Source organism: Camelus bactrianus, chromosome 3 (genome assembly GCF_048773025.1).
Source record: "Camelus bactrianus isolate YW-2024 breed Bactrian camel chromosome 3, ASM4877302v1, whole genome shotgun sequence".
NCBI classification, from domain to species: Eukaryota; Metazoa; Chordata; class Mammalia; order Artiodactyla; family Camelidae; genus Camelus; species Camelus bactrianus.
In genome coordinates, this window is record NC_133541.1 from 109,628,946 (window position 1) to 109,655,393 (window position 26,448).

Below are 26,448 nucleotides of genomic sequence, written 5' to 3' on the forward strand. Positions count from 1 at the left end.
TACCAATTATTTGACAGCAACCTCTCAGACTTCCTAAATATGTAACAATGAACTTTTTGCATGCCAGCTGAAGCCATCACCAGTACACCTCTAAACAGTTAAGTGTTAAAGATACTAGACTATTATGTGTGAATAATGATGCTTTTTAATTATCCTGCAGTGCCTTCATTCAACTATAACTCATCCATTAAGAGAGTGTTTTTATGTAAGATTGTTAAGGGCACTTTAGTGATTATGAACATTTAAGTCATAGACTACATTGAGGAGCTAATCAAAGCTGTAAGTTTTCTCTACAAGAAAAAAAAAAAATACACACTAAGAATTACCAATACAATTTCAAGGGATTCTTGTACCTCTTGAAATTTGTCCATGGGTCTCAGATTAATAATCTCTGCAATCTCTTTGGGCCAGACAAACTAATTTGGCAAACCACAGTCTGAATGTCATTGCTTCACTTCGCTAAATTTGTGAATTACTAGAGAGCTTAAAAGTCACCATTTCATTGCAGAAGGGTTACATTACCAATATTTTATTAATCATGTTCACTCTCTGGCCTCATCTAGCATTATTCTAAAATTCAGGGATCAAAAGGAATTCATGAGGAGATGATGAGGTCCACTACTGAGTAACACTGAACAATTTAGTTTTAGTTTCTCCTTTTATTCTACTAATTTTGTGTGAGCTATTATATAAGCTAACTCTAGGACTTGTGACATTTGAATTTTCATTTCATAAGTTTCCTATATGTATATATATGCATGTGGATGTATGTGTATAGACAAAACCTCAATTAACACTCTTTTTTTCTGTTTTTTAGTGCTAGGCTTAATTAAAACTACTTCCCCTTGATTTGGTCAAACATCTTTTTTGTATAGTCCCATAGTACTTGTATTTGGATTTTGTAGCGTGCTTCACAATTAGATTTAAGCAATCAATTTTGTAATGATTTTCAAAAATGATCATTTCTTCTATTAGATGTATACTTTAAAGGCCAGGTGATACCACAATGTGCATGATCTAATGGGTAATGAAGATTTGTTAAATAAAAGAATGAATGATAATTTTTGAATGTAAATTTTAATAGAAAAAAGGCAAAATGAAGATAAAACAAAAAAGAGACCAAAGTTTTAATCAAGCAACCAAATTACTATCTTCAATTTTAGTGTTATTTCATTCTCTATCCATCTGCCTCCACCAGCAACTTTTTTAGCCCTGGTCATTGGGGGTTGATGTTAAAAATTATTCTCTTAGATCTTCATTCATTCTTCGGTTTTGTTTTGCTGGGTTTTTTCAGCTAAATCGTCAAATGACTAGAGAATTCTGCTTACCAACATAAGCCATCACTAAGAATCTGGATTTATTAAATTTGGTTTATAATTAGCTAAGAGAAAAATATATTGAGTCACTTTGAAGATGACTGTTCAGTCAGGAAATGATGATATCAGAGACCAATTCTCTGTTTATTAGTAGAATGGTTCATTCAACTTGGGGGAAATTGAGAGACTAACAGCTAGAACTTGCGTATTTCAGCATCAGTAAAGCCTGGAACTGAGTAGAGCCTTCTCACATCCCAGGCACAGCAGGCATGCCATTACAATCATGGCTAATTAAATGTCCAAATGATGGTCAGGCACCACTGTCAGAAACAGCATCTTAGTCTTACGGCTCTTGAACATGGTTTCATTTGGAGCTGTTGTTCAGCTCAGTAAACTGGAATGTGAAGTCAGCTCACCTACTACACATTTATTGAACATCTAACATTGTGATCAGTAAATTGTCAGGATTCCAGTAACAGTAAAAATGAACACAGGATACTTCATGCCTTTGACAGATTTACATTCTGGCAAAGCAAGAATATAAATCACTGAAATACAAAGCAGAATGGAGAAAAATCTTAAGAGATATAAACTGATAAGAAAGTCAGATTGGAGTAAATCTGACCACTTCTATTGGAGTAAATCAAGCAAGGTTTCATGGAGGAGGTACCACATTGAGCTGGACATTAAAGAATGGGTGGGTAGGATAGCAAAGGATAGAGACCGAGATACAGAGGGCATGCTGTAAGCAAAGATGCAGCTGGGGAAACTGGGATGTGTTTTCTTAAGAGCGAGTAATTCTGTTGATTAGAATATATATTATTTGTGATGATATAATGGAAGAGGAGTCTGGAAAGTAGATTTCATCCATATTATATGAGTGTTACAAAGGTAATGGAGGATTGAATAGGTGGAAGTCATGGGTTTGAGACCAGTAGCTACCATATGACTTGTCTTTGTTCTGAGACTATAGACTGTTCCTCTATTTATGACATTAGCTGTTAGAAAGCCAAGTCTAGACCAAATTATGAAAATAACTACGTTTGTGTGGGGTATGGTTTGACTCTTGGGACCTACCACCATAGCCTTCTCCCTCCTCCCATTCTTCTCTAAGTGGAACTTCTGATTCCATTCCTGGTGACTGATAACGACTTGGGGATTAGAACGATGGCAATAATTCTGAGTTCTGAGGAGCACTCCTGTGTTATCAGGGAGACTCAAAGTAAAAGGCTTCACAACTCCAAGGTATCACATTATAATGGCACAGTAGGAGGAAGTCGGGTAAATAGTGTACTGTGGAAGAACATTGGCACGGACCCCTCAAATCATATAGAGTAGAACAGCATCTACTTGTCTCCCTTTGGTGTCTCACAGGAACCGCTGGTCGTAAGAATGACAGCTGGACTCAGAGCATGGATAACAGGGCAAACCATTTCCAATAGTGGAAATGACTCGAAATATAGGTGCCGTGCTTTGCTAGTCATGTTCTTTTCATGAACTAGTGAAGTGGCATAAAGCAGTTAAAATCGTGGAAAGGTAACTAAAAATCAGGAGGTTCTGGGTTTTAGATCCAAATTTAAGTAGCAATGTTCACACTTGTTAAAAAAATTAGAAATGGGTATGTAAATTCTAAGAGTCATTTTACTTCTTTAGTATCATATAAGAAGGCATAAATTATGGGTTGTTCCTTCCTGCAGTGTGGAGGCAAGAGGAATGTCAACTCTTTGAGAGTTCCTTTCTCAGTGCCTGTCCAGTACAGAGAGCTGTGGGGAGGTGAGAATTACAAATGGACAAGTGACAAGGGAACTGGGGACCTACATCTTCAGTCAGCTCCACAAGGTGACATTCTGTCAGGAAGATGTTCCGCTGCACAGGTGGCCCCTGTGTCTGGTTCTGGGAGTGCCGCTGTTTGCAGGAAGGAGAGATCACATTCCAGAATGCAGCTCGGAAGCGGTGGGAGAGTAGGTTGTAGATAATGGGGTTGACAGCTGAGCTCAGGTAGAAGAAGACACCTGGAACACAGGGGATTAAGAGGCATACTGAGAAGAAAGTGAGTGAGAGGCATGAAATGGAGAAGCATAAATATTTAACAAAGGTCTTGAATCCCTTTGATTGCCTCTTTTGGAAATGATAATATATACAAGACTCTAATTGAGAATACAAAATGCTCTGAACAAATCTACCAACCTGTGTACTGAGGAATCAAACCCAGAAAGATTAAAGAGTCTTGGAAAAATTTTGGCTGGCCTGGTATGTCTCTGAGATGTTCGGCAACTTCCTTTGATCCCTGCTTGTTTAATTAAAGAACATGTTCCCATAGCATTAATGAGAGATGCTTAAATATCAGAGGAAAGAGTTGTTTTTTTTTTTTTTTAATCTCACTGGAATTTTGCTTAACTCTCTAATTTGAAACTGCAAGTAATGGAGGAATTGTAGATCAGTCAAGGTATAGTCCCTGCTGAGATTCCTTATAATGCTAAATATCTCTTCAAAAAATTTTCCCTAGCCTTTCCCCACCTTATTCCCAACCTTATTGAATAATTGTATTTTGCCATTTGTTTTCTCCACCAAATGACTTGCACACTGCCGTTTTCTTGGTTATATACTCTTTCTTTATTTCCATATCCTATTTTATTTCCTCAAGACCCAAGGTGAGCCTAAGGTTGAGAATCAGAGGACTTAGTTTCTGATCTTGGTCCTTGCTTATTCTAGGACCCTAGAAAGAACTGGTACTTCAGTTTTTATTTTTTCTCTGTGCAGTGCAAATGATAATACCATTCTAACCCACCTCCCTGTTTATTGTGAGGATAAAATTGAAATACTATCCACAGAGGGGCTGAAAATAACCAGGAATATAAGAGAAGTGATAGGTACTGTCCTTAGCATATTCATTATTGTCCTCATTTGTATAGTTCAGGACATTCAGGGTGCCATGTGCCCTGTGAACAGACTTGGGCAGGGAGGAATAGAGGAGGGGGATATTGCTATAGACTGTTAATTCATTCAATTCATAAATACTGATCAAACTCTTATTGTGTGCCAGAAACTTTGAGGCACATTGGAAGACAGTGAATTTAGACTTTGTTCTCCAAGGACTTGAGATAGTATTACAGAAACAAGATTTGTGCCTAACTTCAGTAATTAGTGAAAGGATGATACCAGACGATACCTCTTAAGAAGAGAGCAGAATATGTGATACCAACAGTCATGTTATGGAAATTCACGTAATGACATAAACACAAAAACTATGATGGTTATGAAAAACTTAATGGGGTTGATTTGATTCTAGCCAGATGCTGAAATGGGTTGAAGATACTGGGGAAGAGAGGAGAGAGTGCTTCAGGTAGAAGGCATAGCATACACAGATGTGCAGAGGCAGGAATAGGAGTAAGACAGAATGTTCAGAAATCCCTAATTCACAGTTTGACAAACGTATGGTTTATGAGTGAAAATACTGTAACTTGAGGATCAAACGGCAAGTTGGGGGCATTGTTTTGGTAGCATCTAAGAGGTTTAGACATCATCTGATTGGCCAGGTTGGGGAGGGAGAAGTTATACCTTAACAAGAAAATGTTATTGTAAATGCCACAAATGGAGAATCCTAACATGGTTGTCTTGATGCGTCTGGAGGGGTATGGTCAGCTAGTCACGTCTCATGTGATCTTGTGTTTTTCCTTATTTAACACTCCAGTTTTTCTCAGACTAACCACAAAGATAAGAGCTGTAAATATTTTTGAGTTTTTGTCCAGAACAATAAATAGTTTAACATGGAGCAAAGTCCTAATGTTTGGGTATAAACTGTATACTACTACTTAGTACAATAAGAAAGTGATAGAAAGTGATAGAAAATAGATAATATATGTGATACCCATAAATGTATACATAAATGCTCTTGGTTTTGCTCTGTGCATATCTGGAGATTAACTTGTACACATTGATCTTACCTTTCCTCTCTAATTGTGTCCTTAATAATCTAAAGAATCCATAGAACCAGCCAATGACTAGCAGAGATAGAGGGATAGTAGGGGTCTGAACCTAAGGCTGATAGTTAAACTGACTGAGAAAGGGGGACTTGGGTGGCCATCCTTTGCTCCATTTTAGGGGAAAGAACCCTACATTTGAGATGACTCAGGCTTGAACCTAGTTTTTACTATTTGCTAACTGAGTAGGACAAATCATTTCTTCTTTGTGGAACTGTTTTTTAACCATAAAATCTGATAATAATATCTACTTTACAAATTTGTGATGGTTATAGAAGGATATACTATGGCATGCTACAGCTTGAAAAGCTCTTTAATAGCTATTATTTTATTTGCTTCATACCATCAGCCCATGGTGTGTATAGAGCAGGCATTATTGCCTTTTTAAAGTTGAGGAAACTTTGGCAGGAAGGAAGCCCCATTCTGTGTATCACTCAGAATATTAATGATGCAATTGAGATGCAAATCCAGGGCCTCTGACTTAGCAACCTTTTCACCACTATCCACCATACTCTAGTGTCCTTAATGAGCTGCATTAAAGAAGCCTAAAAGCAGACCTTGATGTTACATAAAGACCCTTTGGTTGGTTTTCATGAGGATCTAACACTTGCTAAAGACAATATGAGATTTCAAGGACATGGATGTCCTTGAGCTAATCATTCAATCATGTGGCCCGTGGAAGGCAAACCAAAGGAATCATTCCTTAGACCATTTTCCTGCTGTAATTATCATGCTTAGAGTTGAGGTCTTTCATAAAGTAGTGTCTAAGATAGTACTGTCTTGTATTTCTTTTGGACCAGTGACATACCTAATCAATATTTAAATAAAATAAAAATCAAGTGTCTTCATAAGAGCATGGCAGATCCCCAGGGTAAATTGGTATACGCAGATAGAACCTACTGCTCTAAGCCAGGTGAAAAAGCTGCGCTTACCTGGACACTGGTGATGCAACCGAAGAAGCAAAACTTTTACCTGATACCACATGGATGAGATTGAACACAGCAGCTAGGGATTCAGTCCACTCCTCCACAAAGCTGAAGAAGAGCCGATCAACATGGAATGGGGCCCAACAAACAGCAAACACTAAGACCAAGACAACTGGAAAAGAATGATGAATGGGAGACAAAAGGCAATCAAAGCAAGAATAGGTATACAATGCCCACTGGGAGTTCATCCATTCCTTCTAGCATTTTCCCCTTCATCTTTGTTAAGTTACAGTTGTTAAAGGCCAGCTAGATCCTCAACAGCCTCTACAAAGAACAGTCAAACATAAGAATGAATTTTATAGGATTTAGAATCATTTTTCCATGTGATTGTATAATGTAAGTTTCCTTTAGAATATTTAAAGTAGTATTGAATGCATTCAGAATTCTGAAAACAGTCAATTGGGGAAAGTAAACTACGTTGCAGGTGGACTACTGGAACCATATAAACTGACTATACAAGTAAAACAAGTCGGTTCAAGCAATTTGGTGTTCTTTAAAGTTATAGATCACTAACAAACTCTGAAGTGTAGTCTGAATTTATCTTGTTCTAGGAAGAAGTAGAAGCTTCTGTGGTTTCAATCATTTAAAATTCTGTAAGGGGTTGGGGGAAGGGAGAAAAGATCAAACAACCGTGAGCATAATACTGTCCTGCACGTGTCTTTGGATTGGGGTAGGGATGTGTCTATTATATTATAAATGACTAGAACACAGAATTCCTTCCAGTTTCTTTATGTTTGTTTTACTTTTTATTTTGAAATAATTACAGATTCACAGGAAGTTGCACCTTCCAGTTTCTTATTTTCAGCTCTCAAGACAGAGATGAGTGTTCCCGTACTTTATCTATGGAACATTTAATCTCCACAAATACAAATATGTATTTTTTTTTCTCTCCTGAGGTCATAAAATACTTTCCATTCGTACGACGTTGGACTTGAGATTTGCCTCAGAATAACCTTATAGGCGCTAAGGGAGAGAGAGGGATTTATGAGATAACATTAGCTCTGAGCTGACAACTTTTAAATCTGGGTAATGGGTACTTCAGTGTTCATTTTACATTTCTCTGTACTCGGGAGCACATTTGATGTTTTAGGTAGTAACTGGTACATATGTTTCTTGTTGGCATTAAATAGAGTAAGCTGCCTGCCTGCATGATGTGGTTTCAGGAGTATCTGGAAGATTCTTCTGAATTGATCCCTTCCCCTCAAGGAAAAAATCCCTGGTCTGCTTGCCTACTGCCTATAATTCCCAAATTAAAAATTTTATTCCTGTTAAAATTAAAGCCTCTGCATCCAAAGGCAAATACCTTACAATGCATTTTATCATTGTGACTTTAATGTGGGTGCACTTCACGTCTTCTTGTGAGAGACTATGATCAAGGAGAGAGAGGGAGAAATAGTGAAGATGCTGGATTTCTTAGGGAAAGTCAGGTGGTAACAGGGGCTAAGAAATTTCCTAGAAGATGACTAGTAGAGTCAAAAAGATAAACTTTAGTGACTTCACAGTCTTTTTTGCTGTTGTTCACAGAAATCACATAGTCAGTGTTTCATATGCATATTAGCCTGGAGGATTTGCTTCTTCCAAACCTCAGGTTTGGCTCGGAAGGATTGTTATAAATCTACTTTTTCTCATTGTTCTGTGTCTCATTAGACTGGTGCTGGATCATACATTTTTATAACATTCTTTTGGGAGAGTGTGGATCAGTGGCTGGATATTTTTTTAGACATCTTTTCTTAAAATAGAATGGGAATGACTACTTAGAATGTTTCTTAGCCAGAGTTCTTACTCTGGATGTAAAAGATCCCACGGGGTCTAAGCATGGCTATCAGGGGGTTCATGATCCCATGAAATGGATTGTAAAACATTTGATGTATGTTCATTTGTACCTTTTCTGAGTGGAGAATTCATGGTTTTTGTAATATTTTAAAGGAAGTTTATAACATAAAATCGGTTACAAACCACCTGCTCATTTTAGAGGGGAAAAAAGATGCTTAAAGGCTCAGAGTGTGGATGTGATTGACCACACACCACACAGAGTGTGTTACAATACATGCAATTTAGTGTGTTGTTCTGAGGTTTAAAAACTGAAATAGAACAAAAGAGACAAGTCCTAGATGCTTGAGTAAGTAAGGCAAGGAAGACCAGAGCAGGATGTTATGTTTCAGGAGAATTTTGATGCTAATGCAAGCAGCACTTTGTCAGTAACAAATGCCACTCCTCTGCTTTAAAAAACAAGAAATGAGCACACAATGGAGAACTTACATAGCATTTTAGTGACTGATTTTCTGGATGGTCTTTGAATATTTGTGGTCACTTCATCTGCCTCAAGGGGTTGGTCTTTCTTCAGCTGCAAGGGAAGTGGAAAGAGATGTTAAGAAAGGGAAACATGTTTTTCTCCTGGTAAGATCTGAGAAGTGTGACTATACCACTCATTTTGCAGACGAAAAAGCTGGACTTAAAAAAATACAGGAATTTGTTAAACTTTTACCAGTAAGTTGGCGGTAGAATTGAATTCAAGTAACCTAACTCAACTGAATATATGGTTATGGCCAAGTCACAGGCAACCATTTATTGTATGCTATTCTGTAGATCCCTAGTTTTGTAGTATATTAATAGATGTTCCATGAAAAATAAGAAATTCATAAGTAAAAAAAAGTTAGATACCCTTTCCATTCACTCATTCATTTATTTAATAATTGTTAGACATCTGTTAGCATGGCTCCCTCTGCTATGTGGTAGGTAGGTTAGATATTCTGCTTCATGAAGTTTATAGTCTTTGTTGTAGGTCTTCTCAGAGCCTTAAAATGCCAATGGACATTACAGATCTTTGTGGAGGACAGTGCATCACCTTTCCTTCACTCCTACCTTCCACATCCCACATCTCCCACCCCAGCCTCAAAGGAGATAATGCATGTATGACTAAACGATACCCTTCCCAGCTCTTTCCAGTGTAATCCCTAGTACCAGCTTGAGAAGCACAATTTGGGAAACTCTTTTACACATATTACCCAGAAAGGTGCATGTGTTTCTGAGTTTAGATGTTAAAATGTACTCATCCTTGTTGGAAAATACGGTGATCCTTAAAGTAGCGTCTGAAAATATTAAATATTAACATTTTTGTCCATGCAGTCTCTCTTGCCCAGTTCAAGCCCCCCCTACTCCTGGAAGACTTTTGTGGCCACTGTAGCCCATTGTCTTCTCCTTCCTCTGAGCTTCCATGGCACTGGAGATGTACATCACTCATCTCGTTGTGGAATTTTTTTCTCTTCAATTTATGTATTTCTAGTTTGTGGAGATACTCAGCCAGATTTAAAAAAAAAAAAAAGCTTTAAAAACTCATGATAAACTACCATCAAATATCTAGAAAATGGTATAGTATGTATTTGTCAATTTATTCTCTAGAATTTATTCTCCTCTTAACAATAGTGCCCTGATTTTCCCTTAGGGAACTTACTCCCTCTCCATTTGTAGTCATTAATCTGGATGGGAATGAGCCCATCTCTAGCTCCAGGTTTAGTCCCCAGGTATCTTGGCTACTGTTCCTTCAGTCACAGTCACAGTGATTGGATAATTGAGACCAATTAGATTTCAGATACTAGCTTATATGTCCAGGAATGGGTATTTCCTTTCTCTTTTATTGGACCTGCCAGAGGGAGCCCTTCTTGTTCTCTGCATGTGGGGTCTGGGATTACAACCACTTCGTTTTCTTTCCACTTTAAGGAACGTGTTTGGAACCACCAATGGGCTGCTGTGCAGATTTTGAGATTGAAACCACACTATAGAAAGAAAAGCAAAGAAAAAGGAGGAAAGCTAGGTCCTTGATGACACAGTGTGTTTTACTGGATTGATCTTCACCAAGAGCCAGCTCTCCCTGTGACTTTTCTGGTTCATGCTCCCTTTGATATTTTGTCAGATTGAGTTGGAGTTTCCCTCATTAGCGACGTAGAAAGTCCAACAAACTGATTGAAGCCACTGGTGGAAGGAAAATTCAGCCAGTTTTATACAGTCTCAGGGTAGATTAGGATCAATTTACTGAGTTATAAAGAGACATATTCCAATTCAAGCTAAAGAAGAAGTTGATGTGGTCGTGTACAACAGTGGAACAGACTGCTCTGAGAATCAGTGAGCTGCCTGGGCTGATCGGCATTTGTACAGAATATTTCAGAGAAGGAATTTAAAATTAAATAGGACTTGGAAAAGAGGATCATAGACTAAAAATTGTGAATCACTATATTTTACATCTGAAACTTATATAATACTATGCATTAACTATACCACAAAAGACAGATCAATTCAAAGGGAAAAAAGTTGCCCCCAAAGTTCAACAAATAAATATCCTGTCTCCCTACCAAACACGTAAGCTCCTAGAAGTCAGGTTGCTCTCAGGTCTGCACCAACCTTGAAGTATCCACTTAGGTGATGAACAAACTTGGCCATCTGTCTCTTGAATATATTGGTGCTCTCTCCATATGCCTGTGTCTTCCCAAAGTGAGGGATTAAATTTCCTGTCAGATTTGACCCTTCAGAGTCACCCAGAACTTGAAGAAATAGTGGAAAATTTTGTGCAGTTATTAGGAATAAATGGGAAGGAAGTGAAGGTGATAAGGTGTTGTTAACAGAATAGTAAAACAAAATAATGCCGGTAAAACAAAATAATGCAGGTAGAGAGCTTATCTCAATGCCTGGCACATGATACTCAATAAGTTATATATTATTGTTATTATTGTGATTCTGACTATTGTCCTGAGTCTACTCAAAACACATCATAGAAGTGGAACTTTTATGAAATAGAGTTATTTATGTATATCTTTGGGCCCACGCATGTGTTTTACTGGATCTCTTCTAGAAATTCTCCTTCACATGTACCAGCTCAACCACAAGCTGCACTTGTGCTGATACAAAGAAGCAGCCAGATACACTGAGAAGAAAAGCACTGATGTTGAAGGTTAGAACTATGCATCAAATTACAAATCTTCCTGATTTTCAGTTAAACCTACTAAATTTATGATCGTACCATTAAAAAAATTTGTCTTTATGACATGATAATTATTCCTTTATTTGGTTCCCATCCATAATTAAGAGCAGTGAAAGAATATTGAGATCTACTCGTCACTTCTTTGGGTGGGTTTAACATTTCTCATTGGTAATTTCTCCACCCCAAGGAGCAATCTTCCTTGAATCAAACAGCGAGCACATAGTTCACATAATTCTTCTATGAACAGGATTCTTGTACAGTATAGTTTACACTGAAAAGAAAAATCCTGTGTTTACTAATCATCACTTAACCTTTCAGTTTCCTTAGGTTACAGTGGTGCAACTAGCCAACTGGAGGAAGAGTGAAGAACAGAATATTTATACAATTATACCTTGTTCCAACAGAATTTGAAAAGGTTGACATAGTAGAATACAACCCTAACAATTTGTCTAGCCGATATTAAACACTGCTTGATTTGTTGTTGAATAATTTCCCTTCCTTTCAGATGTTTGGCAAATTCCTACTTTCCTACTTTTCTTTCAGATTTTCGGCCAGTCTTACTAATATGACTAATATGATTGTTAATATTTGAAATTTTCATATGCTACTTTAGGGATCACCATATCTCCCAACAGGGATGAGTAAATTTTAACATCTGAAATCAGTAGTGGCTATTATCTACTATTAATTATTCCCACCCCCTAAGCATTTATTTTAAAAATCAGGTTACAAAAGAGGAGAGAGAAACTGTCATCACTCTATAGGAAGTTCAGAAACCTTCCTCCCTGACTCCCTTTAGCTAATAGAAGAGAAGAGGTGAAGGGGAAGCATGGGGTTGATTACCATGCAGGCTGATAGATAATTCTGCTCAGTTGTTTATATTGACTAAAATCATTCCACCAGCTGTTCATTTATATACTTTGTGGTCAATTTATATAGCTTTAGAACACCAAGGTACAATCATAGCTTTTGTGTAAATATCTCTAGAATCTAAACAAAATCTGTTTATTAACAAGAAGCGGTCCAGTCCTGTTTGTCTTGGCTGAATTCTGCTACAATTCATAATCCATCCTTTTCAGCTCAAGCATTAATGCTGCATGCAGGAGAAAGAAGGACTAGGTGAGAGCTCCCCAGATGGGAAGAAACTTGCCCTGGGATTGCCAATTTCCCACCTCCACCATGTTTGAACCCTAAGGAGTAGCTCACTAGAGACTTGTGTCCTGAAATGATGGAGCGGCTCTGAGAGCTCAGTTTGAGCAAATGTGTGGCTCTCCTTCCCTGGTCCTGGGACCTCATTAGTCTCGGTTCTCTGCCTTCTGAAGGCTGTGGGTCCCAGACTTAATCATAACTTTAGACTTGCCAAGAGAGTCAATAACTTAATACTCATCAGAGTTGCTTGAATCTCTTAAAATCTTTTAGATCAGAAAGGCCCTTTGAGACAGTGTTTCCAAGTCTCTTCTTTTGATGGTAGAGAAGCTGAAGTCCGGCAACAAAGGAAATAATTTAGCTTCATTCATTCAGTCACCGAGTTTACAATCTAGCTGGAGAGGAAGAAATTAAGGAACCCACAAATATAGAATTATACATTGTGATAAATGTGATGAAGAGAAGTCACCAGCAATCATGAGCACCTACATAGGGACCACATAGATAGGGAATCAGGAAGAGCTTCCTGGAGGAAGATTTAAAGGAAAAGTGAGAGTTAGAAAGGCGGACAGTAGGAACATTTCAGGCAAAGATACAACAAAAGCTGCAAAGGCCTTGAGACCAATGTCATATACTAGGGCCTACTTCTGACTCTCAGTTGAGGCATCTTCCAGTTCCTACAGGACTGACATTCTAAGCAGATAGTTTCTTTCCTGGTGTCACCTCACCAGGTGGGTGGGTAACACCTCATCCTTCCTGAGAATAAGGTGCTGTAAGCTGCACAACATGCACAGAGCAGACTAGGGTGTTTTTTAAACTGTTGTCCAAGCTGTCACTTAGCTCCTGATACAAGGTAGCTGTCGATTCATGACAACAAAGCAAAGTGACACTCAAAGTAATTCCTCAGAGGGGGAATCCATGTTTCCTATTCAAATTTAAATACTTCTTCCAAAATGACCCAAGACATGTGATAGTTTGGTGTTGGTAGAGATGGTATTGATAAATTCAGGGTGGCTATTTCTTATAGGGCTCATGATATTTGCAATCATGCAGGAGTCCTCCTCCTCCCCTGCCCCCCCCCCCCCCCACTGGGATGCACAGGACCTTCTAAAGACATGACTGTGAGCTAGTCTGGGGTGACACATGTCTCTTGGAATTACAGGGGCTAGCCCTCCAGGAGGAGACTGACACAACTCTCTGCCTGATTAGATTTACTCCTGTGTCCAGACATCTGTGATACTTAGAATCTGCTCTTCCTCCTTAGACTTTGCTACTCACCTTAGGCACAGTATTTATTCAAAAGGACCACCTGTGGGGCACTCATTTCTGACAGTCACCTTTCTCAGAGATGCCTTGAGATGGGAGTATATTAAGTATCACATAACACACGATCTCAGAGCTGTCTTGGTGCATATGATGTAAATGTGGTAATCTGCTTTATTTTCATTCCACTTATAGCTCACGTTGCTCCCATTCACAGATTCCTCCTACCCCTTTTTAAAGGAATCACAGACTTTTAGAGTACCAGGAGCTTTAGATATGATCTGATGTAAACTTCTCATTTTATAAGTGTAAAAATTAAGTCTGGGGGGAATTGTGTGGCTTGTCTAAAGGTGTTTTATATGTCAGCTTTAGATCTGGGAGTCTAAATGGTTTCATGACTATTTCCTACACATGCTACCTCCTTAAATGGGGATAAAACTGTCACAGTTGGATTTCATCTCTTTGAATTTGGATGCAGAGTATATACCAAGGGAGGAATTACGTAGACTCACTTTTACCTTCATCAAAAAAGAAAATTCTTTCAGACTATTTAGATCCAGAGGATAGAAAGGAAAAAGGAAAAGAAATCAGTTTACCACTATGAATACAGGAAAGGAATCTCTAATTATAAGATATTGCAAACGAAGTGATAATTTTCTGTTAATTCTAGCTATGTCTTACTCTCACTGTCCTCTATTCTAGCTTGTGTGCTCTGTTCACCTTCCCCTCCCTCAATCTCCACCTGCTCAAGACAAGTTAAAGTTATCTCACTCAGGCCATGTTTTTGCATTTTAACCTGGTTATTTCAACCAAAGGATCAAAGCAACCACAAGGAAGGGTCTGATTTAAAACTATATGTCTGTCCTAGAGTATAAAATAAGTAAGGATAGTTTATTTTATACTCAGACCAAGTTGGTGCAGAGGAAAATTTAATGCAGGCAATAGGTGGGGACAGGAGAGAGACAGCAGGATGTGGAACAACAGTCTCTCCAGGGGTGGCTACCTTGTACTATTTGAAACGTGGCTCCACCTGAGACCTACTGAATCATTTTCCTGGAGAGTGGGACCTGCACATCAGTACCCATAGTCAGGTTTCCAGGTGATTTGTAGTAACACCTAGGTTTAAGAACCATAGGTATACAGGGAAGAATAATGGAAGGTGAGTTAAAGGAAATTATTTATAGCTGTGGTTACTGTTTGTCTAATTTGAAGCCAGTCCTTTAACTTCTCGGTTTCCCCTGTGAGTCCATCCTATTTTTTCCTCTATGTTCCCTTCCAATTCTGAATTTCTCCAGTTCTAAGTTTTCCTCTGAACTTTGAGAAGAGAAAAAGGAAGGGGTGCCACCCTAAGGGTTGCAGCCAGCTTGGATACTCACTTTGAGCCCCATGAGGTAGTAGAGGACACTGATGACAGTCATGGGGAGGATGTAGAAGAGGAAGGAGGTGACCTGGATGATGAAATTGTAGATCCACATGGGCTTGATAACTGTACAGGTGGCAGAGCCCGGGACGAAGGTCCCATTGGGGAAGTAGTGGAGCTTGATGCCATGGATGCTGGTGTTGGGCAGAGAGAACAGAACAGAGAAGCCCCAGACGACGCCGAGGATCCTGAGGGCCCGCCGCCGGGTGCTTTCCAGCTTGGCGCGGAACGGATGGAGGATGGCCACGTAGCGCTCCACGCTGACTGTGGTGACGCTGAGGATGGAGGCGAAGCACACGGTCTCGAAGAGGGCCGTCTTGAAGTAGCAGCCCACCGGCCCAAACAGGAAGGGGTAGTTGCGCCACATCTCATAGACTTCCAGGGGCATCCCAAGAAGCAGGACCAGGAGGTCGGAAACAGCCAAGCTGAGGAGGTAGTAATTGGTGGGTGTCTTCATAGTCTGGTGCCGAAGAATCACCAGGCACACCAGGAGATTGCCAACAACCCCCACCACAAAAATCACTGCATATACCACAGTCACCGGGAGGAAGAGGTGGCTGCGCTGAGGCCCGCAGAGCAAGGTTAGGTAGTCCTCGGTGTTGTTTGGGAATTTCTTGAATGGATCTTCCAGTTCCTGTTGGGAGATCCAGGAAATATTCTCATGTTTTTCCATCACTGCCATTAAAATCCAAGACCTGAGCCTGCTCTGATAGGAGCCTCTGTCCCAAGCTGAGCCAGAAAGGGAAGAGAAAGCAGGCAGGAAAGCAAGCACAGACTCGCTGAAGGAGGCCGGGAGAAGGCTAGTGCTTCAGCAAGGTTGGGCTGCTCGGACCTCGGAGCCCTTTTGAAGAGCCCCCCCGAGACGGAAGCGCCGCCCCTCCGCCCGCTGTGGGCCAATGTGTGTGTCAGACGCTCAGCGAGAGGACCGCTGGGTGGGGCGAGCTGGCTTCAGTGCAGGGAGCAGGAGAGGAGGGGGAGACGTTTCTCTGAATTGGAAGCAGCTGGGAAAAAGAGCTGATACAGACGGTGATACTAACTTAAATAAGGTGTGGGCACTCAGAGAAGTGCGTTTTGCAAAGCTGTGGGACTCTGGAAATACAAATTTAGGTTGCAGGGTCCTGGGTAGAAGAGTACAAATCTCCATTGATCCTTGTCACCTTTGCAGCTTGACAGAAATAAGAGATCAATAAATTTCTCGAGTTGTCTTATTCCATTGGCAATTCAGGGCTCCCTGGGGAAAGCGTGACAATATGCCTTTTTGGATTTGATTGCATCCGTGGTATTACCCTAAACCTGGAAGAGCACTCGCACATCATCTAGCCCTGCCTGCTGATACTTCAGTCTCTTGTGACGGTGCCTTGTAGCAAAAAGCAGTAGGATTTAGAATCATGCACACCCGTAGAAATCCTGTAAGACTTTGGTAAGTTTACGAAAACTCTTGGACCCTCATTTCCTTATCTGTAAATTGGAGATTCACTCAGTCTATTTTATTCAACAGATACTTCTTGAGAATTTTCTGTGTACCAGGTAATACGCTAGGCTTTGTAGAAACATCAGTGAACAAGCAAGACAAAGTCTCTGCCTTCGTGGAACTTTTCTTATAGTAGGAAATTCTGAAAATCTACAAGCAAACTAATAAACTAATACAATTTTGGATAATAATTTGTGCTGTAAAGAAGGATAGGGGCCATACAAACTTAAGGCTGGAGGTACTCTTTTATCAAAAATGGTCAAAGAAGTCATCTCAGGGATGTTATTTGGGCTGAGTTTTGACTGAGGAAAAGTCAATCATAAAAGAGCTAAGGGAAGTGTATTCCCAGCAAGAGTAACATCAAATGCAAAGATCCTGAGGCAGTGACAAGCCTGATGCATTTCAGAAACATCAAAAAAGCTAGTATAGCTGGAACTTCATGAGTGGACAGGAGAGTATGAGTGAAGATTGAAATGACTGGAAAGGACCAGATTATGTAAATTTTCTAGGATTTGGTAAAAAAGTTTGTCTCTTTTTCAAACTACAGGGACTTTGGATCTGATTCAAGCTGCAGAGAAATTTTTGTAGGGTTTTGAGCCAGAGAATTAGGAAGGACGAAGTTTTAACAAAATTGTAGGTAGGAGGCCAACACAATACTCCAAGAAAGAAATAGTAGTGGCTTAGATTACTATGATAGCAGTAGACCTGAGAGATATCTTTGGATTTGGGAATATTTTAGTGAGGGATGATACCGTACATAGTCGTTGAGAAGATTAAATGAAATTACATATGTTAAAGCACCTTATACTTGAGATGCTCACTAAATGTTAATTATTCTTTTCCTTTTATTTATTAAATTGAATGATGAAATTAAGACTAAAAAGGTAAAGTGACTTGTCCAATAATAATCTGTTGGTTAAGATGGGGCAGTTTATGCTGCTGTAACAAATAACCCCCCTATCTCAGTGGTTTAAAAAAGTAAAGATTTGTTTCTCACTCACACTACAAATTTATCATTGGTCAGCTGGAGGATCTGTCCCATGCTTTGCTCACTCTGGGATCCAGGCTAGTGGAGTGGTCCCTGTCTGGGAACTTGCTTATTATTGTGGTAGACAGAAAGGAAGCTGTAGAAGGTCTCAAGTAGATAATTATAAGCCCTAGCCTGAAGTAAGTAATATATGCCACCTCTGTTCATAGCTCACAGCTTGTTGACCAGGGCTAATCTTGTGTATATACTTAAACACGACAAGGGCAGGAAGTGCTATCCTACCATGTGCACAGAAGATGGAGAACCTAGAAAATTTAGTGTACAGCCTTAATGACACAAAAAGAAAGTCATGGCAGAGTTAGAATTGGAGCCTTCTAATTAATGATAAGCTTTGATGGTGAACTCACCATTAACAGACTTTAATATATATTTCTAATGAAGTAGGAAAAATATAAATTAAATATAGGAATGCAATATCTCATTGAGATGTCATGGTCGTTAAAATTATAACAGGTTGCAAATTCGAGGCTGGGGAAGATACACTATACATATGCCAGCATATTAAAGATTCAGAGTCATCTCCACACTGTGACATGGTCTAATCAAATAGAATGATGTCTAAAAAGGATGCCATAACAGGTTCAATGCAAGGAGGTGGTGTAGGAGTAACAAAGAACTCTAGGGAACTAGAGTGCAGGCTCTAGTGTAGGCCAGGGGTTCAAATCCTTATTATGCCTCCTACCTGCTGTATGACCATAGGGAACTTATTTAACATCCATAACTGTCAGTTCCCCCATCAGCAAAATGAATAAAATAGCAGTACTGCCTTATAAGATTGTTAGTAGAATGAAATAGTTCCTGATGAAATGGTGTGTGTGTGTGTGTGTATATATATATGTATATACACACATACATACATACACATACACAGATACACACACATTATTTTAAGTGATACAGTATTTTAAATAGATATGTAACAAGGTAATTTAGTAATGAAGATGTCTGTTTTTATTGTGGTCAAAAGGCTATTGCAAGATATGAAACTGGGAGATGTGCTTGGAAGTATTAATATGAAAAGAACTCAGTTTTACTGAGCTGTCAGTTCAGGACAGCAAGTCAGAGTAGCTTCCTAGAAACTGTATACATATCTATTACCCAGATTGCCTGGGTCTTATACTTTCTAGTTAAGTTAAGATGGTGAGAATGTTGAGGGGCTCAGTATCCTTAAGGGATGTTTGATTGTTGCATGTTGGGGTTGTTTTGCCTGAGGAAGACTCAGGAGAGTGAAGTGGGTGTGAAGGGCACCTTCTCAAATATTTGACAGTATCTTTGGATGACACCCAAGGACAGAGGGGAAACAAAGGTGTAAAAAACCTCAGAGAGCTGCAGTAGGGAGTCAGTTCCACTAGGATTTCCTGATAATCAAACAGAAAACCCCTTGGAATTGTTCACTTGAATACTTGAGCATCTTCTTTTTTTTTTAATCTAGCGAGTCTTGCCTCCCATTGTTTGAAGGTTGCTCCTGAGAGTGATAACTTCCCTTTGTCTCTGGACTGATCTTGTCTGTGGTTTGAACAGGCTTCCATATTATGGGGTAGAAAATAGAAATGTAGCCTAAATTTATGGTGCACGTCTATCAGCAGAGTTAGTCTGAGCATGCACAGGGCTAATATTTGTAGCTGTGGCTGAAATCAGGTGGGCCCAGGGGATGTGATGTGATGAAAATCTTTTAAAGAAGCAGTAGCTCATATTTACTGAGCACTTATTCTTCCTAGGCACTTTTGTAAATATTTTACATATGTTAGCACATGCATTCTTTACAGTAATCCTATGAGGTAAAGTTCTTTTTTTTTTTTTTTTTTAATCTCTGCATCACAGGTGAGGAAACAGAGGCATACACTTAAGGGCCTTTTTGAAGCTCACATAGTGTATCAGTCATTTGGGTTAAGTTATGTTTCAGAAATAAAAATTCCCAGATTTTAGTGGATTAAAATAAACAAAGATTTATTTCTTGCTCATTCTACCTCTCTGCTGAGGGTTGCGTGGTAGCCGCTGTTATCCTTTGTTCTTACACTGGAACATGGGCTTCAGCCTACGCCTCCACAATCCCCAAAGGAAGATTCCCAAAGGGGACCATGGTTCTTGAATTTTTCTGCCTAGAAATGACAAGCATCACTTTCATTTGCATTTCATGGGCCAGATCAAATTACATGGCCACTCCTAACCCCAAAGAGGATAAGAAGAATCATTTTATCGTGTGCTTAGGAGGAGAAAACCAAAAATATTTGGTAAACAGAGTTAGTGACTGTACATTCTGCCCATCTGGATCCCAAGTATTTAGCTTACGTTCTTTCTTGCAGGAAAAATGCACTTTGCCCTGCCCCGTTAGGGATGCCGCAGCACTCCTATAGCTTTAAGTAAAAGTCCAGGAACTCTGGGTGGCACATGGTGCTCTCTCCATTGGATCTACATGGGGCTCCTCTTCTTCCAGAGACTTATGAACTGAAGGACAAGTTATCAGCTTCCCATACGGATCCTCCCAGCCTCTAAGAACAGTTTTCTCACTGCCCATCTCACCCCTAGACTCATGCCATGGATCTTAGAGTTTTTGTTACAGCAGTACTGTACTTTGGTATCTAGTGTGGAGTCAGTAAATTGGACTACATTATTGCTGAAGTAACAAACAATGCCAAACTCTCAGTGACTTTAAACCGCAAAACTTACTTTTTTTTTTTTTTTTTTTTGTTCTACGTATTGATTGTGGCTGGGGAGAGAAAGCTTTGTACATCACTGTCTTTATCCAGGATAATACGGAAAATTCTACCATTCGAAACACAGTGATAAAACTGCTGCGAAGACATGACTGTAGGAGTGTGGCTTCTCAGTCCCATCCTTCTGGGGGCCTTTCTTCCATCCTTTAACATCTAGTATTGTTCTGGATATTGAGAATGTACTCAATAAATGGATCATAAAGATGTGTTGTAGAAACTAGATGGGCTATGAAACAATCATGTTTGTAGAAGAGGTAATTAGGAAAATTGTTACCATCTTAAAAGAAGGTGTTTGTTTTATAGATGTGAACAATGTGAACACGATTTCCCAGAAACTCTGGAATAAGAACAGAAGCTTGATTTAGAGGCATAGCATTCCCAATTTTCAACTTTGGCATCCTAGCAAGTCAGGAAATGCTCCTGTTACCTTGGATAACATCAACCAAAATATAGTTTCTGAGAAAAGATTACTGTTGGCCCTATTATATGCTGGTTTGGCCAGACCAGGAGTATTGGCTCCAGTTTTCAGTCTTGCACTTAAAGAGGAATTTGTAAGTTGACATAGTTTACCAAGGACCGCTGTGATGGTGGGAGGAATTGGAGTCATTGTCCCAGTAAAGAGAAAACTTGGCTTAGACATGATCACTGCCTTCTAATTAAAAGCATACATTTTTAATGGAAGAAGAATTTAGTTTATTCTAATTCACTTCCTAGGGCAAAACTGAGACCAATGGGTTGTCAATATAAAGAGAAAGATTTTAAGATTTGAAGGAGACTAAAATAGAAATGGGTCACCATGTCACTAGAGGCACTCAACTGAGGCTGAGTGGTGGTCTGTTAATACTTTATCAGGTTATGGAAACTTGGCAACCACAAGTTTATAATCTATGTCTGTGAGTCTATTTCTGTTTTGCATTTATGCTTTTTTTTTTTTTTAAGATTTCACATATGAGCGATATATGGTATTTTTCTTTCTCTTTCTGGCTTGTTTCACTTAGAATGACATTCTCCAGGAGCATCCATGTTGCTGCAAATGGCATTATGTTGTCGGTTTTTATGGCTGAGTAGTACTCCATTGTATAAATATGCCACTTCTTCTTTATCCAGTCATCTGTTGATGGACATTTAGGCTGTTTCCGTGTCTTGGCTATTGTAAATAATTCTGCTATGAACATTGGGGTGCAGGTGTCATCCTGAAGTAGGGTTCCTTCTGGATGTATGCCCAGGAGTGGGATTCCTGGGTCATATGGTAAGTCTATTCCTAGTCTTTTGAGGAATCTCCATACTGTTTTCCACAGTGGCTGCACCAAACTGCATTCCCACCAGCAGTGAAGGAGGGCTCCCTTTCCTCCACAGCCTCTCCAGCATTTGTCATTTGTGGATTTTTGAATGATGGCCATTCTGACTGGTGTGAGGTGATAACCTCATGGTAGTTTTGATTTGCATTTCTCTGATAATTAGTGATATTGAGCATTTTTTCATGTGCCTATTGATCATTTGTATTTCTTCCTTGGAGAATTGCTTGTTTAGGTCTTTTGCCTATTTTTGGATTGGGTTGTTTATTTTTTTCTTATTAAGTCGTATGAGCTGCTTATATATTCTGGAGATCAAGCCTTTGTCGGTTTCATTTGCAAAAATTTTTTCCCATTCCATAGGTTGTCTTTTTGTTTTATTTATGGTTTCCTTTGCTGTGCAGAAGCTTATAAGTTTCATTAGGTCCCATTTGTTTATTCTTGCTTTTATTTTTTCTAGGAGAAAATTTTTGAGATGTATGTCAGATAGTGTTTTGCCTATATTTTCTTCTAGGAGGTTTATTGTATCTTGTCTTATGTTTAAGTCTTTGATCCATTTTGAGTTGATTTTTGTGTATGGTGTAAGGGAGTGTTCTAGCTTCATTGTTTTACATGCTGCTGTCCAGTTTTCCCAACACCATTTGCTGAAGAGACTGTCTTTATTCCATTGTATATTCTTGCCTCCTTTGTCAAAGATGAGTTGACCAAAAGTTTGTGGGTTCATTTCTGGGCTCTCTATTCTGTTCCATTGGTCTATATGTCTGTTTTTGGTACCAATACCATGCTGTCTTGATGACTATAGCTCTATAGTATTGTCTGAAGTCTGGGAGAGTTATTCCTCCAGCCTCTTTCTTTCTCTTCAGTAATGCTTTGGCAATTCTAGGTCTTTGATGGTTCCATACAAATTTTATTATGATTTGTTCTAGTTCTGTGAAATATGTCCTGGGTAATTTGATAAGGATCGCATTAAATCTGTAGATTTCCTTGGGCAGTGTGACCATTTTAACAATATTGATTCTTCTAATCCAAGAGCATGGGGTATCTTTCCATTTTTTAAAGTCTTTTTTAATTTCCTTCATCAATGGTTTATAGTTTTCTGTGTATAATTCTTTCATCTCCTTGGTTAGATTTATTCCTAGGTATTTTATTACTTTGGGTGCAATTTTAAAGGGGATTGTTTCTTTACTTTCTTTTTCTGTTGGTTCATCATTAGTGTAAAGTAATGCCACTGATTTTTGAACGTTAATCTTGTAACCTGCTACCTTGCTGAATTCTTCGATCAGATCTAGTAGTTTTTGTGTGGACCTTTTAGGGTCTTCTATATATAGTAACATGTCATTGGTGTATAGTGACACTTCTACCTCTTCTTTTCCAATTTGGATCCCTTTTATTTCTCTCTCTTGCCTGATTGCTGTGGCTAGGACTTCCAAGACTATGTTGAATAGGAGTGGTGATAGTGGGCATCCTTGTCTTGTCCCAAATTTTAGTGGGAAGCTTTTGAGTTTTTCACCGTTGAGTAGTATGCTGGCTGTAGGTTTGTCATATATAGCTTTTATTATGTTGAGATATGTTCCCTCTATACCCACTTTGGCGAGAGTTTTTGTCATAAATGGGTGTTGAATTTTATCAGATGCTTTTTCTGCATCTGTTGAGATGATCATGTGGTTTTTGTCCTTTCTCTTGTTGATGTGATGTATTACATTGATTGATTTGCATGTGTTGAACCACCCTTGTGTCCCTGGGATGAACCCCAGTTGGTCATGATGTATAATCTTTTTTATGTGTTGTTGGATTCTATTTGCTAATATTTTGGTGAGGATTTTGGCATCTATTTTCATCAGTGATATTGGCCTATAATTCTCCTTTTTTGTAGTGTCTTTGCCTGATTTTGGTATCAGGGTGATGGTGGCTTCATAGAATGAGTTTGGGGGTATTCCCTCCTTTTCAATCATCTGGAAGAGTTACAGAAGGACTGGTATGAATTCTTCTTTGTATGTTTGGTAGAATTCCCCAGTGAAGCCGTCCGGTCCTGGACTTTAATTTGTAGGGAGGTTTTTTATTGCTAATTCGATTTCATTTCTAGTGATTCATTTGTTCAAGTGGTCAGTTTCTTCTTGATTCAGTCTTGGTGGACAGTATGTTTCCAGAAACTTGTCCATCTCCTCTAGGTTATCCACTTTGGTTCCATATAGTTTTTCATAATATGATATTCTGTATTTCTATTTTATTTGTTGTAATTTCTCCATTCTCCTTTCTTATTTTGCTAATTTGTGCTCTCTCTTTTTTCTTCTTTGTGAGTTTGGCCAGAGGTTTGTCGATTTTATTTACTTTTTCAAAAAACCAGCTATTGGTTTGGTTGATTTTTTCTATGGTCTTTTTAACCTGTATTTTATTTATTTCCTCCATAATCTTTATAATCTCCTTCCTTCTGGTGCCTTTTGGGGATCTTTGTTCTTCTTTTTCTAGTTCATTCAGCTGGTGGGTTAAATTGTTTATTTGAGATTGTTCTTTTTTGAGGAAGGCCTGTATCACTATAAACTTCCCTCTTAGCACTGCCTTTGCTGTGTCCCATAAATTTTGTGTGGTTGTGCTTTCAGTTTCATTTGTCTCAAGGTATTTTTTAATTTCAGCTTTGATTTCCTCATTGACCCATTGGTTTTTTAATAACATATTGTTTAATCTCCATGCTTTCCTTTTGTTCTCCTTTGTTTCTCTGTTGTTGATTTCTAGTTTCATGGCATTGTGGTCAGTAAAGATGCTTGAGATAATTTCTATCTTCTTAAAATTGCTGAGGTTTCTTTTGTGCCCAAGTACATGATCGATCCTGGAAAATGTTCCATGTGCACTTGAAAAGAATGTATATCCTATTTTTGGGGGTGTAATGCTCTGAAAATATCCACCAAATTTAATTTTTCTATTGTATTATTTAATTTCTCTCTTGCCTTATTTATTTTCTGTCTGGAAGATCTGTCTAGTGATGTTAATGTGGTGTTAAAATCTCCAACTATGATTGTATTCCCATCAATATCCCCCTTTATCTCTGTTAGTAATTGTTTTATGTATTCAGGTGCTCCTATATTGGGTGCATATATATTAACGAGTGTAATATCCTCATCTTGTATCACTCCTTTAATCATTATTAATAAAGTCCTTCTTTATCTTTCTTTATTGCCTTTGTTTTAAAGTCTATTTTGTCTGAAATCAGTACTGCAACACCTGCTTTTTTGGCTTTTCCATATCATGGAATATCCTTTTCCATCCTTTCACTCTCAATCTATATGTGTCCTTCTCCCTAAAGTGGGTCTCTTGTATGCAGCATATTGAAGGTTCTTGCTTTATTATCCAGTCTGCCACTCTATGTCTTTTGACTGGACCATTTAGTCCATTAACATTTACAGTAATTAATGATAGATTTGTGTTTATTGCCATTTTGAACTTATCTTTGCAGTTGAATTGGTATTTCCTCTTTGTTCCTTTCTTCTTCCTTTTATGGTTTGGTAATTTTCCTTTGTGTTATCATGGATTTTAATTATTTTTTGTGACTCCCTTGTAAGTTTTTGGCTTGTGGTTACCCTTTCTTGTAAGTCTGTTAGCCCATTACTATAACTGTTTTTATTAAACTGATAGTAACATGACCTCAAACCCATCCTACCAAGAACAAAAAATTTAAAAAAGATAGAAAAAAAATTCTCCTGCCTCCCTCTCCCACTCTCAGTGATTTGTATGTCTTCTTTTATAATTTCGTGTTTATTGTATTTGTAATTCATGAGTTATCACCTTTCCAGTTGTGAATTTCTCATTTCTGTAGCATCCTGCTGCTTTTCTATTTAGAGTAAACCTTTCAGTATTTCTTTTAGCATGGGTTTAGTGTTGCTAAAGTCTTGTAGCTTTTTCTTGTCTGTGAAATTCTTTATGTTTCCTTCTATCCTAAAGGATAGCCTTGCTGAATAAAGTGTCCTAGGCTGCATCTGTTTTTCATTCAGGACTTTGAATATATCTTGCCACTCCCTTCTGGCCTGTAGTGTTTGTGTAAAGAAATCAGCTGAGAGCCTTATTGGGGTTCCCTTGTAACTCACTCTTTGCTTTTCTCTTGCTGTCTTTAGGATCATTTCTTTATCCTTGACTCTGGCCATCTTGATTATGATATGTCTTGGTGTGGGTCTGTTTGGGTTCTTCCTGTTCCACAACTTCTTTATCCGGTTATCTATTGATGGACATTTAGGTTGTTTCCGTGTCTTGGCTATTATAAATAGTAACTATACTTCAATTAAAATACATATATAAAAATAAAATAAATAAAACCAAGTTCATGCATCATCTTTCTCCTAAAGCTGCACTTCTCTTATATTCTCTGGTCAGTGAGTGTGTTGCCATGTGCTTATTTAGTTGTCCAAGATAGAGAGCTGTATATCCTAGTGACTCCACCCTCTCATTTGCCCACTGTCAGCTGATCATACCCAAATCCTGTCCATTATATATCTCAAATATATAATATATATATACATACACACACACATATATATATATATACTTATTCAAATACTCAAATATATATGTATATACACACACACATATACATATATATACTTACTCAAATATATATATATATATATTTTTTTTTTTTCATCCAGGGCACCATTATCTCTCCACTGGACTTCTAGCTGGTCCCCGATTTCTGCTTTTTCTCCCTCTCCAATCCTATGTTATGTTGTACCTAGAATAATATTTCAAAAATGAGAATATGATCTTATGTCTCTTCTACTTCAGATCCTTCAAGGATCTCAGTTGCCTTAATGTGACTTACTAGATCATTCATGATCTAGTCTCCTAGACTCCTGTC

At 38.5% G+C, this 26,448-nt stretch overlaps 1 protein-coding gene and 1 long non-coding RNA gene across 2 annotated transcripts in view; one reads left to right on the forward strand and one right to left on the reverse strand.

Annotated features, from left to right (window-relative positions):
* The window catches only part of LOC141577111 (uncharacterized), a 742,740-nt gene that overhangs the window by 498,543 nt on the left and 217,749 nt on the right, over positions 1-26,448 (forward strand). The gene's annotated exons all lie outside the window — the stretch shown is intronic.
* NMUR2 (neuromedin U receptor 2) lies at positions 851-15,907 on the reverse strand. Its single transcript, XM_010970018.3, has 4 exons — positions 15,040-15,907; positions 8,542-8,626; positions 6,269-6,394; positions 851-3,328 (listed from the first exon to the last, which is right to left on the reverse strand). The coding sequence occupies exons 1-4, from the start codon at positions 15,763-15,765 to the stop codon at positions 3,033-3,035; spliced, it is 1,233 nt and encodes a 410-aa protein (XP_010968320.1). The 5' UTR covers positions 15,766-15,907; the 3' UTR covers positions 851-3,032.

What these genes read in the sequence shown, in the direction of transcription:
- NMUR2 (XM_010970018.3), bottom strand. Translation starts at nt 15,765, where the DNA reads ATGGCAGTGATGGAAAAACATGAGAATATTTCCTGGATCTCCCAACAG. An exon ending in ACTACCTCATGGGGCTCAAA is followed by an intron (nt 8,627 to 15,039) that starts GTGAGTATCCAA and finishes CTTCCCTTGCAG; the next exon opens with CTGAAGAAAGACCAACCCCT. An exon ending in TCTCATCCATGTGGTATCAG is followed by an intron (nt 3,329 to 6,268) that starts GTAAAAGTTTTG and finishes CCTGTGTTCCAG; the next exon opens with GTGTCTTCTTCTACCTGAGC.